Genomic DNA, 14,709 nt, shown 5'->3' with positions numbered 1-14,709 from the left:
CCAGGAAATCTGCTGCCACACAGCACAGACTATACTGGAACTAATGAATTAAAGTGCCGTAAATTGGCCAAGATGATTGAAAAGTAATGACATGAATGAATATCCTCAACATGTTGGAAATTTTCATGACACAATTCACTGGGATGGCAGTGCTTTATTTTGTTAGAATATAATATAACTGTCCAAAATGGAAAATTTGAATAGTAAAATTAAAAAATTAAGCTCTGCTAAACAATCTATGCAACACTTTCAAAGTAATTGTTGTTTGACCACCCATATGCAACAATGTGAGGATGACATGGATTGCCCTTAACTTTATATAATGACTACATATATATATATAATGTGTATGACCCAATTAAATACAATGTGCAGGCACATAAAAAATCTAATCAAATTTATATGAAAATTTAATTAATACCTTTTTGAGGAATTCTGGCTGCAAAAATGTATTTTTCAGTGCAAAATGTAGGTAAAGGAGTAAAGGAATCCTCTACAAAAGCAAAAACAATTAAAGTTAAGAGAAAATCTATTTATCGAGGGAATTCTTTTGTTTTTTAATGTATTACCCTGTAATACCCAGCCATTCACTCACCTCTACTAAAGCCCCCCCCTCCATCACCTCATTGTTGAAAATGAGGCAGCGCTCTCCATGGAAACCACAGTCCTCTAAGGCTGTCGCAGTTAATCCTCGGGAGCTTACTCAATTCTTACTTCTCGTAAGAGGGCTTTATGAACAACACTGATGCCCAAGAATTCTCCCCAAGCGAGCGTTGCGTCTTCTGTTTATCCGACGGGAAAACCTACATCTCAGGGGGAAAACAAATCTAGTTAAAGCACCGGAGAGGGGAGCACGGCAGGCCTGGTTCATCTGGTAAGCTTTATTTTTTTCTTTTTTAATCGGTTCTATTGCAGGTGTTACTGTTGCTCTCAGGATTTTTCTGCAATCATTATGTCCTCTCGTTGCTGGCTTGAATCGACCTGCGGGGAGTGGGAGGATGCTGGGAAGCATGTTCTGCTTTGTATGATTGATCCTTGATGACTCAGAGATCACGCACAATTAGACAACCTTCGATTTAAGCGTCACTAGTGATCTATTCATGTCAGCGTATGAACATGCTCACAAATGCTTTCGTGTCTCCTGAAGAGCTGATGCTAAAAAAAAGGACACTGCTTTAACCGATAGACCATCAGGAAAAGGAATGTTTTAAGTCAAGGTATTTTCTAAACTGACATTACATAAAGGGTGCTTTAAACATCCCCACTGTGCAAATTACTTTGAGGTAGTTCATTTTAGATGAGCAGCTCTGTCTCCATCTTCACGACATTATCAACAACTTATCCCTTGTCTCTAGTTTTCTTTAATACTAATGATTTTCCCTGTAGTCTCCCCCTTCGTGCCCCCTTCTCCCTGCCCCTGTGCTCTCTCTCCCTTGCCTGCAATAATCCTTTTGTTGTGGACTGAGGGGCCCAGGCTTTGGCGGACCAGTCGGCACAGTAAGGGCTGCTTCAGTTGAAGAGTGCCGGGCGAGTCCTCGTGTCCCCCAGCAGATCAGCAGTGCCTATTATTAACGCCTCCCTCAGCAAGAACACGTTGCTGCTCTCCTTTTAGAGACGCTTCTCAGTTCTCCATGGTCATTTACCTTGATGTAAATTTCTCTCTCAGTTCTAATTTTAGCCTATATTTTCTGTGTATCACCTCCTTGTGGATTCAATCCTTCAGACAGTGCCAGGAACTGGAGAAACAGCCCTGGTAGCAACATGCACTTCAGGAACAGCGCTCCACGTCTGCTTCTACTGCTGCTCCATTTATGTCTGCTTCTGAGAGGGCTGGAGGTGAAAGGGCAGGACCAGGGGTACCTGCAGGAGGCTCTCAGAGCCCTGGATTTGCCCCTGGGGATGAGCAACGAGGTGAAGCTCCAGACGAACAGAACCAGGGACCTGATCAGCACGCTGCTGCAGGCAGTGCACTGTGCGGAGCAGACGGGTACATCACAGGACACGTGTGAGAAGGTAAGGCCCACCCCAGTCCTAATGTCACTTAACTCACAGTATATTATAACTTCTATATCATTTTTCTTTAAGTGTTTATCCTGTTCTGTATCCCGGAGGCATGCTTGTTATGGCAGGAATGTGTGTGAATGTTGAGGCTTAAGCTCTTGACCTGTATGGGGCATTCATGCTGAGTAGCCAGACATCCTTAAGTTTGACACAATAAACTCAGAAGAGCGGATTTAGAGGTACTAAACGCAGGTGAACTGACAATAACAGTTTGAATTTGTTAAGCCGTGAAATTGTAAAAGTAATTCATTGAAATAGCAATCTCTTACATTTCGTCTCTGTTCACGGAACAGGCAGGTTTTTTTTGTTTTTTTTTCTTAAATTGAACGACGCTCACCCACTCTCCTAACCTTGGTTGATTTGTGCGTGGGTGTAATTGGGCTTGTGTTCAAGTCACCACAACACAAACAGCACCATGAAACCTTTTCCAAGAAGCATGGTACAGTGTGTGCAGAAAGAAAACAGACCTTTCATCAAGCTGACCCATTCTGTCACCTCATGCTGACTAAACATCTACGCTAAACATTTCAGTTTGTCTGAAAGTCGATATTCACGGCTTTCTGTTTTAAGGTCCAACTGAATCCGTCTTACTCTTTTTTTCAAATGGTCTTTCTGATTTTGCAGTGCCTGACATCTGGCATCGTCCTCTCTGTGCTTGAGGACAATGGGAAGGCTTACTTAACAGAAGAGGACTATATAAGGATGTCAACCGTTTTGCTATACTATATAATTAATCTGCAAGACCTGTGTGTGTCGAACGTTGCTCCCCGTCCCTCCTCATCCTCCTCATCTGGGAACTTCCAGTTCTACGTATTAGCCCTCACCAACCTACATCCAGCGGAGGACAGCCAATTCCTTTCTTGCAGTGAAACAGAAAGTATTCTCCAGCTCATCAACCAGCACTATGACCCCTCCAATGGGAATACAGCATCGGATTTGCAAGTGAGGGACTATTTTCTCACAGGCTTGTCCCATCATCTCAGACGTACTCGTGTATATAAATATTACATGCTTTATTCCACAGTGTATTGATGCAGCTCACCTACTAGAAAGTGTCGACGTTACGGGGAGTTCAGGTGCCGGGGAATCCACGGTGCCCAAAGTGGCTGCAGCAGTCGTCAGCCACATCCTGCGGGGCGATTGCTTCCGACGAACCAACCTCCCGTCACCTGCCTTCTTTACAGACTACATCTTTCAATCTTTAAATAGAACAAGTAACCTACAGGTTTTTGGTAAGTTCAGGAAAACATGTTGGAGCAAATAAAGAAATCCCTCTTGATCACAGCTCCACACACTCCACAAGCAGTAACTTGATCCACTATTTTCTGCACCATTATAAATATATTGACTCAGTTTTCTGCTGTTGTTGTAAAAGCAGCCAATTTTACACATGAAACCTGATTGATATTCATTTTGTGCATTTCACGTCAATGGTTTAGTAGTTGCGACAACATTAAGTCTTCATCATGTTACCATTTATCCGGCCGCCATTGGCTGCTGCTTCTTCATCCCCTCATGTAGGATGAAAAGTGGACTCAAGCCAAAGGCACTCATTGCATCACCTTGTGCCACAAAATGGTTAAATATGTTGCTTATTTCAGTATATATATACTTTATATGTTGCACAAAGATTCCATTGAGATCAAATTATGACAGTTGTTTCTCTCGCTCTTTATCCTCAATTCATTTTGAAAGCTTGAAAGAAATATTGTTTGTTTTGTTTTTTTCACCTTTGGATAAAGAAGAATATGCTCAGGCTCAGTTTAAATGATGCAGTAAGTCAATTGAAATATTTCAAATAAATTGTTTATCTATCTTCCCTTTAAAGAGGTTAGATTGCTGAATTTCAACCCAGTGCTATTACATCATCGCCACTTCTTTGCTTAGACTTGGAGGAGCTGCTTCATCAGCTGGGAGTAGGACGAGAAGGGAAAACGCACTCTCACAGGAAGAGGCGGGGCATCACAAGCAATTCAAAGAAGTTGCCCGTGCATACACTTGAAGACTGCAACCATGATACTGAGGGAAAAGGCAGAGATTGGGCACAGGTGAGGCTGAAATAAATGACTGGTGTAGCCTGGAGAAACAGTAATGTACATGGCGGTGAACTACATGCAGGTACAGTGGGTCTTGATTTGAAAAGCCACTCATCTTCACATTGATCGGTTTTCTTTTGATTCCAATCAGGTGTGTTTTTCAGCCAATCAGTTGGTGGATATTTTTGCTCTGGATCCTCATTTGCCAATTTCCAAGGAGCACTTCAGACATATTTGCCCAGCCATCATTCAGCAGTTGCTAGGCAATGCCTGCGAATCCGCAGAGCAAAAAACAAGAGGCTCTCTACCCACTGCCGTGGAGAGTAAGACATTTTACTCCATTGCTTTGCTCTACAAACAGAAATATATATAGAAAATAAGGGAGGACATTTTCCATTGAATATTGTGTTTTATTACATTTTAGGATGTTGTGTGAAAACAGTAAGGACAATGGTTAAGATATAACACATAATCTTTGAATAAATTAAGAACTTCATTCAAATTAAAGTTGTAGATCACATATTAAAACTTTTAAATTAAATTGAAATAATTACTTTTTCATTGAAATTGAATATGTAAGTCATTCTGTAAATTACCATACATATACAAAATCATTCTCACTCTAATGAGTACAGTTTAACATGTCATCACTAATTCAGTTAAAAATGTATTTAGTTTTGAAGAAATTTTAAGCACATAGTTACTTTATTCTGTTCACTTATGACATAGACCACATACAGTGCTTTTTAAGCTCATGGCTGTCTCTCTTTTCCAGAGTATGGCTACAGCACAGCTGCTGTGCTGCTCATCACAGTGGGCTCTATGTTCGGTATCTGCTTGATCTTCTTCAACTCCTGTCAGGAAACCTACTCCCTCATCCTGCAGCTGTTTGTGGGCCTGGCAGTGGGAACCCTCTCTGGAGATGCTCTCCTGCACCTCATACCTCAGGTACAAAGACGCCGCTCGATAAATCGAAAGCTATCGACGGTACACCGCTCAGAAAAAGGCTGGGATGTTCAACTTTCAGGCAACATTTTTGGATGAAACTAAAATGCATTACAACCTTGACACGTGAATTTAATGTGACCTTCTCTAAACCTTTCAAAGCACATGTCCAACTGTTTGACATCATGAGAGCAAGACGACACCGAACAACTGATCCACAGCACCTCGCCACTGATTCTTCAAACAGGATGTTCCCAGGCAGAAGTCTGATTTAAAGTGTAATCATCAGGTTGAACATAGAGACTGGAAGAGTCACGGAAAGACATAGAAGTGGACATCCTTTGCCCACCTCTTGCACTTTCTCCAGACCTGAATATCATAGAAAACCTCCGGGATTAGTCGAGTCTCTGTGTAGAGGCTCGTAACTCTGTACCCAGAACCTCAATGACCTGAGAGCCGCCATTCAAAAAGAAGGGCAGCTCAGCAGACAATAAGTCCACTTGTGATCAACATGAATTGTTATTTCAAGTCGTAATTGATGCTCAAGGAAAGATGACATGTTATTTAGACATTTACTTTTTTTTTGTTGCGGTATATCCACCACTGTTTTTGGCTTTTGTTTCCATTTGATTTGTTTGAGATGAGGAAATCACAATTTCATGCTTAAATGCCCTACTTTCATGATATAATTTCACTGTAGCGTGAATTTCTTACATTTTCCATAAATTTCTCCTGAAAGCCAAATATCCCTAACTTTGTATGACTTCAGTGTGAATTACTTTTGTTCCTTTTCATTGGTTATGCAGATCCTTGGCCTCCACGATTTCACTCATAGTCATGATGATGCCATTGGAGAGAAGGAGTATCTCTGGAAGATTCTGGGCATCATAGCTGGAATCTATGGCTTTTTCCTTATTGAAAGAATATTTTCCTTTTTACTTCCTTCGCATAGCCACGTAAGATTTCTGTTTTGTTATGTTCACCTTTGTATTAGCACAGAGTATAGATATATTGACTGCTGATGAAGTGATGTTTGTCATACTGTGCATGATGAGAAACAGCAGTATCATGACTATCTTTTGTGTGCAGGGTCACTTCAGTGACCTGTCGTCAGAGCTGAGCTGCAATGGTCATTCACAGAGGGGCAAGTCAATCTCCACCATACAGCTGGTGAGTCTTATCAGAACCAACACTGAGCGCTGATATTTTTTTTTTCTAAAATGTTCTTGGCAAAAAGCCTTGATTCCTGTCAGCATTTGTGCTATTTACTTAAAGTGATAACAAAGTCTATAGGGATGGTGACAGGACAGTTCTTGGAAATTCACCATCAAACCACATTGCACCACATATGTGCACTTTTACAGAATAAAGAGAGGAAATAAGGGTTTAAAGCTGAAGTGAACACATTTGTCTCACTTGTGTTTGTGTTAGGGTTAGTGTTATTTTGATGTTATGCTCATTTTTATTGATGTAAAACCAAGTATTGCTACTATTTCAGTAAAGTCCATCTAGTAATAATTGCTTAAACTTAATGTTCATGTTTGATTTCATGCTGCGATTTTCAGAAGCTGTTTATTTCTTTAATTCTTCACTATGTTGGAGCTATCTGTTTCTTGACAAGATTGACTTATTCTAAAGCGCTTTTCACTGGCTTAAAGGAATCTTTTATGGTCGTTTTCTATGTGTATTTGCACACAAGCCACTATTCTCTTTTTCTATTATTCAGTGGACCTTATTTCCTTCTCTATCAGTAAAAGAGTCTTTGTAGATTTTCTCTTTAAAGAAAGCTAACCTGCAGGTCTTTGTCATTTTATACTGGCCTCAGAGCTCTGGTGAATACTGATCTGCGGTGCAAAAGATTTTCAAATGTCTAATATGTTAATAACAAGCTGAAATCACCAAGTCAGAAGATAAATGTGCTTTCCCAAAGGAGTTATTTCAAATAATAATGGTGAGTCTTCTTGAATATGAACACCCATCACTATTAGGTTTGAGCCATCATTGAAATTATGGAAAGAAACAATAGTAATTCATCAGCTGATATAAAAACTGAAATGGATGATTTCAAATGAATTTGATGACCAACAGAGACTGTGAAACTAAAAAGGTAAATTTTTACTGTTCCAGTTCAACAATGCGTCCGGAAAGTATTCACAATGCTTTATCATCAAACTACTGAAACGTTCCTAAATTTAAGAGTCACATTCATCACCTCAAAAATAAAAGTAACATTACATATCAGATGACATGGCTTATTTAAATATACTTCTGTGAAGGTTACAGGGAGGGGCATGTGGCTTTAGGGCAGTAGGTGGCTGACCTGTGACACTTTGGCCCTATTCAGGTTTATGTTTCATTCCGCCCAATAATGCCTTCAGTCGTATTAAGGGAACTGCTTATGTGACAAGTTTAAAGACTGCGCAACACATTGGCATGCTTTTGGCCAAATTAGCTTCCATCCAAAACTTTTAGGCAAACGGGCAGTGGTATTAATCCAGTGAAATCCACATAAACGGTTCTGGCGTTGCTCTTATACAACAGATAAAGAGGAGTGGTGTGGGAGGGGGTAAAGGAACAGAGCATGTAGGATGTTGGAGAATGAGAAACATTGAATCATTCAGAAAGCACTTCACGCTTGTGTTGAATCATGTACATACAGTGCATACCTAATTGGGTGAACAATTTGGGCTTGAAGATGGGTGTGAAAGAGCAAGACCTTTCCATTTAAGGCCACCTTCGTAGTCAGAAGACATGAACCTTGTGCTTGTCTCGTTACGCTACGTTACGTAACCTATGATTGAATCAAAGGTGAATATTGTTTGAATCTGTTGTAAATAGTTCTATTTATATATTTATATCTATATATGTATATATGATCTATCCTGCAGGGACCAGTGGATGACTTGGAGTGTACAGAAATATCTCCTGAACATACAGGCATACAGAGGCCCTCACAGCAGAGTAAGCTAAACTGCCTCTTCAGAAAGAGCTGCACATTGATCTGCAGACAGATGAACATGTTGTACTATCTCATCAGTTGCCGGGCACCACAAAGCAATTGTCACGGTCTGCTGATGAGCTCCGACAACACAGACTCTCTTTGTGTTCCCAGGGCCAGGGGTTCCTCTGCTGGCTGTGATGGTAATCGTTGGAGACAGTCTTCATAATTTTGCAGATGGCCTGGTCGTCGGGGCGGCTTTCTCCTCTTCGGTTGAAACTGGCATGGCGACGACCGTCGCCATCCTGTGCCATGAGATCCCTCATGAGATGGGTGAGGGGTCACAGTGTTTACCTTTGAGATGACTTTGTTCCTTTGGCTGCTGAATGACAACAATCTGCCCGACATGACCGGCTCATCTTCTCTGCTTTTTGTCTTGAAGGAGACTTTGCCGTCCTGCTCAGTTCAGGACTCTCGGTGAAGACCGCTGTGCTCATGAACTTTCTCAGCGCACTGACAGCCTTCATGGGGCTTTACATTGGACTCTTTGTATCTTCCGAGATAGAGGTCCAGCAGTGGATTTTTTCCGTCACTGCTGGGATCTTTCTCTACTTGTCGCTTGTAGAAATGGTGAGCAACACATCTACAGTCATGTGGCCTCGTCACTGTGGCCATTTGGTCTTTTCACAGTGTCATATGAACAATGTTTCCACTCTTTGTTTGCTTTCTTTCCTCAGCTTCCAGAGATGAGCCGAGTGAAGACTGACCGACCATGCCTCATGTTTCTCCTCCAGAACCTCGGCCTCCTGTTGGGTTGGACCTGTCTTTTGTTGCTCGCTCTCTTTGAACATGAACTCAAATTCTAAGCAAAGCACACGTCTCTCCAGACAAGGCTGAACATAAGCCAACATTGACATGTTTTAGGGTATTTAAAAATTGTTGTTGGTTACACATTGATGTATATGAAAGCATCATGTTGTAACACGTACTTATTGTTTGTTAGTGTTTCATGAGGTTGTAGTCTGGATCTAAAATAATACCATGTATATGTTATACAAAGCCTCTTTCTTTTTTTTTTTTTACAGGTGATGATTTATTTTTCTATGTTATGTATGACTAGTGCCTGTATCTGGACACTAAATGTCTAGTTTGCCAGCAGCACAGGTGAAGCTGTTGCTCTGTGAAATGTTCACGTTGCCTCAGACAATCAAATTGATTCAGTATTGTCACGTATTGTAAAACTACTCATTTTACATTTGTTGTCAATCTATTTTTTGTTATCGTCTTCAAACCGATGAAAAAGTAATTTTATAATCATCACATTCATCTGGAGATTTGTTGATTTTGTACTTTGTTGGTTTGGGTGTCACTTTAAATGCTTGTAATATTCATATAATTTAAAATATATCATATCAAAGAACTGTGAAATTTCAATGAATCTCAAAAGGACGTTAGAGACCGTGCTCGAAAATCTCATGTTAATTAAATTACTGAAGGGATCTTCTATTGTCTCCAAAACTGTGTCTGTGAGGTAGTCGTCAATCTGTGGTGTGAGTTTGCTTATGCTTATGTTGCTCAAGAACCAGTAGATTTGCAAAAAAGTTTGCTGACTTTATAAAAGCAGCAGCCAATCCTATGTCCAGGGAAAATCTGTTTCTGGAAGGAAAGCCCAGCTCGTATGCATGTTGTCACCTCCGTTTTCAAATTATGATAAACTGTGGATTTTTTGTTTTTTTAATTTAGTAGGATTTAGACATCAGTAGTACAAAGTAGATTTTCTTTTCAGATGATTAAAGTAATCATTTAAAGCAGCAAGCAAGCACACATCCATACCAAGAGTGACCAGTTAATGTCAAATGCATGTTTGTTTGTTTTTTCTGTGCGAGGTACTGGAGTACCTTGAGAAAACCCTTTCAGGGAAAAAATACAAACTACTCTACTACTAAACTACTACCAACTAAACTCTAACTGAAGATATTCTTGCTGTGAGGTGAGAGAGCAAGCAAAATGACTACCATCTGGCCACATTGAGTCAATATTTAATCCATATTTAATTAGTTTCTCTCAGTCATGCAATCCTCTTGTCTGTTGAGGTCAAAAACCCTTAATACTTCAAAGAATGCATTTTCTGTAATACGTATAAAATTACACAAAGTAGCGACTTCCAGGAAACTTACATAATGTTGAGAGATATTATTAGGGGATTTTAACCCATAAAGTTGAACATGACCTCCATCAGATTTACAAAGAAATTTACAAAACCAGATTGGGTAAATGGCTAAATGAGAAAATCTAACATCAGGTACAAAACAAGGACTAAAACCGTTTTGTCAGGCATAAGCTGTTCTCCAACAGTTTATTTTTGGAGGCCCGGTTTGAAAACCGTTGTTCTGCTTCAGCCTCTCATCTCAGAGGAATTGTTCTTTGTTTTTTGAGGCCTCTCTGTGATCCAATATGAGGGCACTTCCACCCACCTGAGCTACTTGTTCTTCTCATCCACCAACCTGGATGACTAACGCTCGTTGCCGTGCAAGACAGAAATGCGGCAGCGATCCGACCCACACAGAGCACACGCTCTGTGCCGGTCAGAGTGGGCCTGAAAAGGGAGGGGGCGGAAGAAAGACTGTGATGAATACATTAGCACAATGAGATACATGAGACACAATAAATCAAATATTTGTACCAAAAAAGAAAAAATTGGGATTTTGGAAAACGGACAGAGGGAGTGGGCTAGCGGGAATACTTTCATCCTAGTTTCAATTAATATTAATTAAGAGTGTTCAACAACATATTTGAGTCAGATTTAATCTTATTTGTGCTGGGGATTAGTTTCATTACTCAACTGCTGTGGTGATTAGGCTCCTTTGTCATTTTCTGCAAAATGCTAAGTCAGATGTATCAACACTGTCATAAGATTATTTTGCTATCAAGTCAGAAAAAGCTGGCGTCGATTATTGCGACTTACCCACTACTGTTCAAACAATAGGAGGAAGTCCCGAGCATTTTCTCTTATTCGAGCGATTTTGTTGTTATTTTAGAAATACCAACGTCTTTGGCATTTCCAGGAAAGCTTTTGGCCGACATTTTTTTGTGTGCAAATCCCGCTCCTCACTACCAAAGACACGTTGGGGTTTTGTTTTTGGCATGTGTGCACCTTTTTCAGGGCAACTGGTGCCAGGATGGAGGAAGGAAAGGCTCGCTTTTATCTGGGCCTTGTTGGTGTGAACACTTGCTCAGCACAGACTTGCCAGAAGAAGAGTTCAACTCCCGGGTCAACAGGGCAGCAGAGCAAAGAAACAATAGAGAGGCGAAGAGAGAAACACAGAACAGGAAACAGAGGGATATTTTCCCTTTTGTGCAAAACGATCTGAATGAAAACAATCTGCTGCACCTGCTGCTATCAAATGAAACCCCACTGGCTCCGTCTTTGTTGACTACTTTTTAAAAGGCATTTATATATAATAAATAGTATAATAATAGTATAAATACTAGTATATTGGCTTTATCCAATTTAGGGCCACTAAATGGGGTTGATGCACACACGCACACATCCAATGAAAATGTTGGCAGTTACATTTTAAAATATCATTAAAAAAAAAATTATCTACATGAGATCTTGAGGACATTGTAGAAAGAAAAAAAAAACTGGATAGTGCATTTCCCAGCTTGTAACCACTGCTACTATCTTCAGTTCAATATCCATGATCAATTGAATTCTAGAATTCCCTTGACAACAACAAAATGCTCCATCACTAAAAACAGTTGTATGACATTTCAGTAGTGTGCCCTCCGAATTGCAAATGTACATGAAGCCACCAGAGGGCAATGAAGCTGAGAAACCTTGAGGACTGGATGAAAATGATTTTTTTTTTTAGAAGCAGGACGTGTGACACAGTTCTCTTTACTAACTGTATGACTTAATGAATGAGGCATGTGCCCCGTTTTCTTTTGTCTGTGGCTGTTTATATTCGCACAGGTAAAGTCAAGGAACAAACGTTGCATTATTGATCTTCCACTGTGTGTGAACAAATGTGGTGCACAGATGGATGACCTGAAAATAAAATACAGCACAAACTACAATTTCTCTTTGCAGTTGCTCAGGAATACAAATGCAAAGACTGATGCCATTCTGTTTCCTGTTAAAGCAGGTAGAATGTATTTACATTTTTAGATAACTGTTTAACAAGTATAAGCGTGTCAATTTTAGTTTTGGTCATTAATACTTAACAATAATAAAATGAGCAATACATAACTTTATTTACAATAATATACTGTATATATATGTATATGAACAAATGCATAAACCATATTCTCACTGAATGTAACCTGGGTCATAAAATAGTGGCCATAGCACTCTCCCCTCACAGTTAACCCCCGGCTGGAGTGTCTTTGCTGGGTTTTTATGTGCCTCACAGTTCAAAAACATGAACTTGGGGTCAACTGAAGGCTGTTGGACTGATCAGGTCCCTGGGATCAGCTGCAAACCACCAATACACTGAGGTGGATGAAACAGTACAGAACATCGATGGATGACAGGGATTCACCTGCAAACGTTCACTGTGTCACTCCCTGCATCACCTGTGCCTCATATAGAATGTCCCACATTAACTCTAACTCATTTTTGCATTGTTAGAGATCAACAAAAACAGGTGCTTTTGTCTTTTTTCTTTTCCTGTACCCTGCAGGTATGTTTACTATCAATAAAAAAGAATATGACCCAGCATACTGAGTACTTTGATTGTGCATCACCTTGCAGGTTTGACATTTCACTTGCAGAGCTTTGTCAGTCTGCAACAGTGTGAATTAGTGTCTGTGGGATTCTCTGCATGTTGTCTCTGTGCTGAGAGGAGGCAGAGGTGTTGGCGTTGGACGAGGGTTTGCATGGAGCAGGAGGGCTCTCACTCAATGTGGGTAGGAGCTGCTGTGCAGCGCTGAGGAGGCTCAGTGAGGCTGAGAGCTACATTATCCGAGAATTCGAATCACCCTTCATCAGCATCTGAAGTTGAGAGAGAGAGAGAGAGAGAGAGAGAGAGAGAGAGAGAGAGAGAGAGAGAGAGAGAGAGAGAGAGAGAGAGAGAGAGAGAATAAAGAAAAAAAAAAAAAAGCAGCGAGCCTCTTTCTTCCGCACAGGCTCCTCCTTTCTCTCTGAAAACTTCTCGACTGGCAGCAGAACAGCAGCAGCTTCTTCTCTCATCAACGCCCTGAAATAAGTGTGTAAAGATGCACTCACACGACTTCCGTCCAGACAGGCGTGTTTTGTTTTCTCTCTGCTGGTGTGATGATGGTCCTCAATAATACTCCAAAGACCAGACGAGCTCCGGACAAACACATGGATTCCTTCGAGCACTCGACGTTACAAGTAAGTTCATTGTAATCCCACTTTAAAAAGTAGTGTGTAGTTTTCTTCACTTAAACTTGACTGGACTTGGGTGGAGGAGTGCGTCTGTTTCTCACCTGTTCCTCACCTGTTTCTCCTCCCTCCACGCCATTGGCTGTCACTGATCCACGAGGAATGTCGCGTGTCGGCACGATTTTAATTCGATTTTTCTATTAAATCTCCTAATAATTTCATAGTTTGAGTATTTGTGAAAAATGTATATATCTTAATAAATACACGAGGTTGTGTTTAGTGTGTGTGTTTGTTGTTTGTAATACTAAAAACAAAATGTGTTACATGTATTAATTTAGCCCATGTGTATCATTTAATTGGGTAAACAATGCAAAATACTGAAAAACCGAGATTCTGCAAAAGCAAACAATTAGCAAATAACATTACATATTTATATTATGATATAGTGTATTATATTTTACACATATGGTATAGAGATACTGTTAATTGTTTATGTATCTGTATAGTATCTCAAAGAAATCTTGTTCGGAGTGACTTTGTCAAGTCACAACTATTATTTAAGACTTTTTTTTTCTGATCTTTGTCTTGGAAGCCTGAGGTATTTAATGTCTTCACAGATTTGTCTGTTAAAATATTGCCCATATCCTTACAATATTGTAATAGTTTAAAACCATCTGGTTAACCAAACATAACTTAAATATACAACTGTCTTCATTAGCTGAACCCAGGTTCATCATACTTTGTACCTTGAAACTACATGACACGTTAACTTGCTCAAACAAACTACCACTACACATAGTTAGACAAAAAAAATCTGGGTAAAATATGCTCATAATTAATATCATTAGTTTTAAAAACAATAGCTATTTCTTAAAAAAATGTCTAAAAATGACTTTGGATCAACTACAACAAACCAGCAAGCTGTAATTTGTAAACAAAACAAATAAATAAATGTTGTTTTAACCAATGATTAATATGCTATTACAAGATAAAATTACAAGAAAACGTACATTCATTCAACACACCCTTATCAACTAATGGCAAAATATATATTTTTGTTTGGATTGAATTTGATTCTCTGAAGTAAAGTGGATTTTCTTTTTTTAGTAGCTCAACTTTAACCACAACTCTACTTTAGTAAATGTAAAATCTGATTTAGTAAAAGCTTTATCTGAAAAGTCTTTCTTCTACATTTCTTTACGTTGAAAACGAGACAAAAGAGGGAATATAAAAGTGAAACATGATTATTTAAGTGTATTTCTTTCCTACATGCACGATGTTCGGTTATCCGCTGTCTCGCTCTCTTGGCAGCTTCAACCGGTCTAAAGGACTGGCTCCTTAGAAACGATCTGCTTGCGCTTCATATGCATGATTAACAT

At 39.7% G+C, this 14,709-nt stretch overlaps 2 protein-coding genes across 2 annotated transcripts in view; both read left to right on the top strand.

Moving 5' to 3' along the window:
* The first annotated feature begins 628 nt into the window (after window positions 1–628).
* LOC308125724 (zinc transporter ZIP12-like) lies at window positions 629–9,494 on the top strand. The gene is made up of 13 exons (XM_080489682.1): window positions 629–874; window positions 1,724–2,013; window positions 2,686–3,003; window positions 3,086–3,293; window positions 3,949–4,109; window positions 4,249–4,420; window positions 4,873–5,045; window positions 5,849–5,998; window positions 6,132–6,212; window positions 7,931–8,003; window positions 8,155–8,313; window positions 8,423–8,610; window positions 8,718–9,494. The coding sequence occupies exons 2-13, from the start codon at window positions 1,762–1,764 to the stop codon at window positions 8,844–8,846; spliced, it is 2,064 nt and encodes a 687-aa protein (XP_080345808.1). The 5' UTR covers window positions 629–874; window positions 1,724–1,761; the 3' UTR covers window positions 8,847–9,494.
* Window positions 9,495–13,261: 3,767 nt separating this feature from the next.
* Window positions 13,262–14,709, top strand: part of cacnb2a (calcium channel, voltage-dependent, beta 2a) — a gene marked incomplete at both ends in the record, with an annotated part of 63,859 nt that continues 62,411 nt past the window's right edge. The window contains one exon of the mRNA XM_080489687.1: window positions 13,262–13,339. Within this exon, the coding sequence (XP_080345813.1) occupies window positions 13,262–13,339 (78 nt within the window). The remainder of the gene's footprint in view (window positions 13,340–14,709) is intronic.

This window comes from Lipophrys pholis, assembly GCF_963383615.2.
Source record: "Lipophrys pholis genome assembly, chromosome: 20".
Taxonomy (NCBI): Eukaryota; Metazoa; Chordata; class Actinopteri; order Blenniiformes; family Blenniidae; genus Lipophrys; species Lipophrys pholis.
This window is presented reverse-complemented; position numbering and strand designations above follow the sequence as displayed.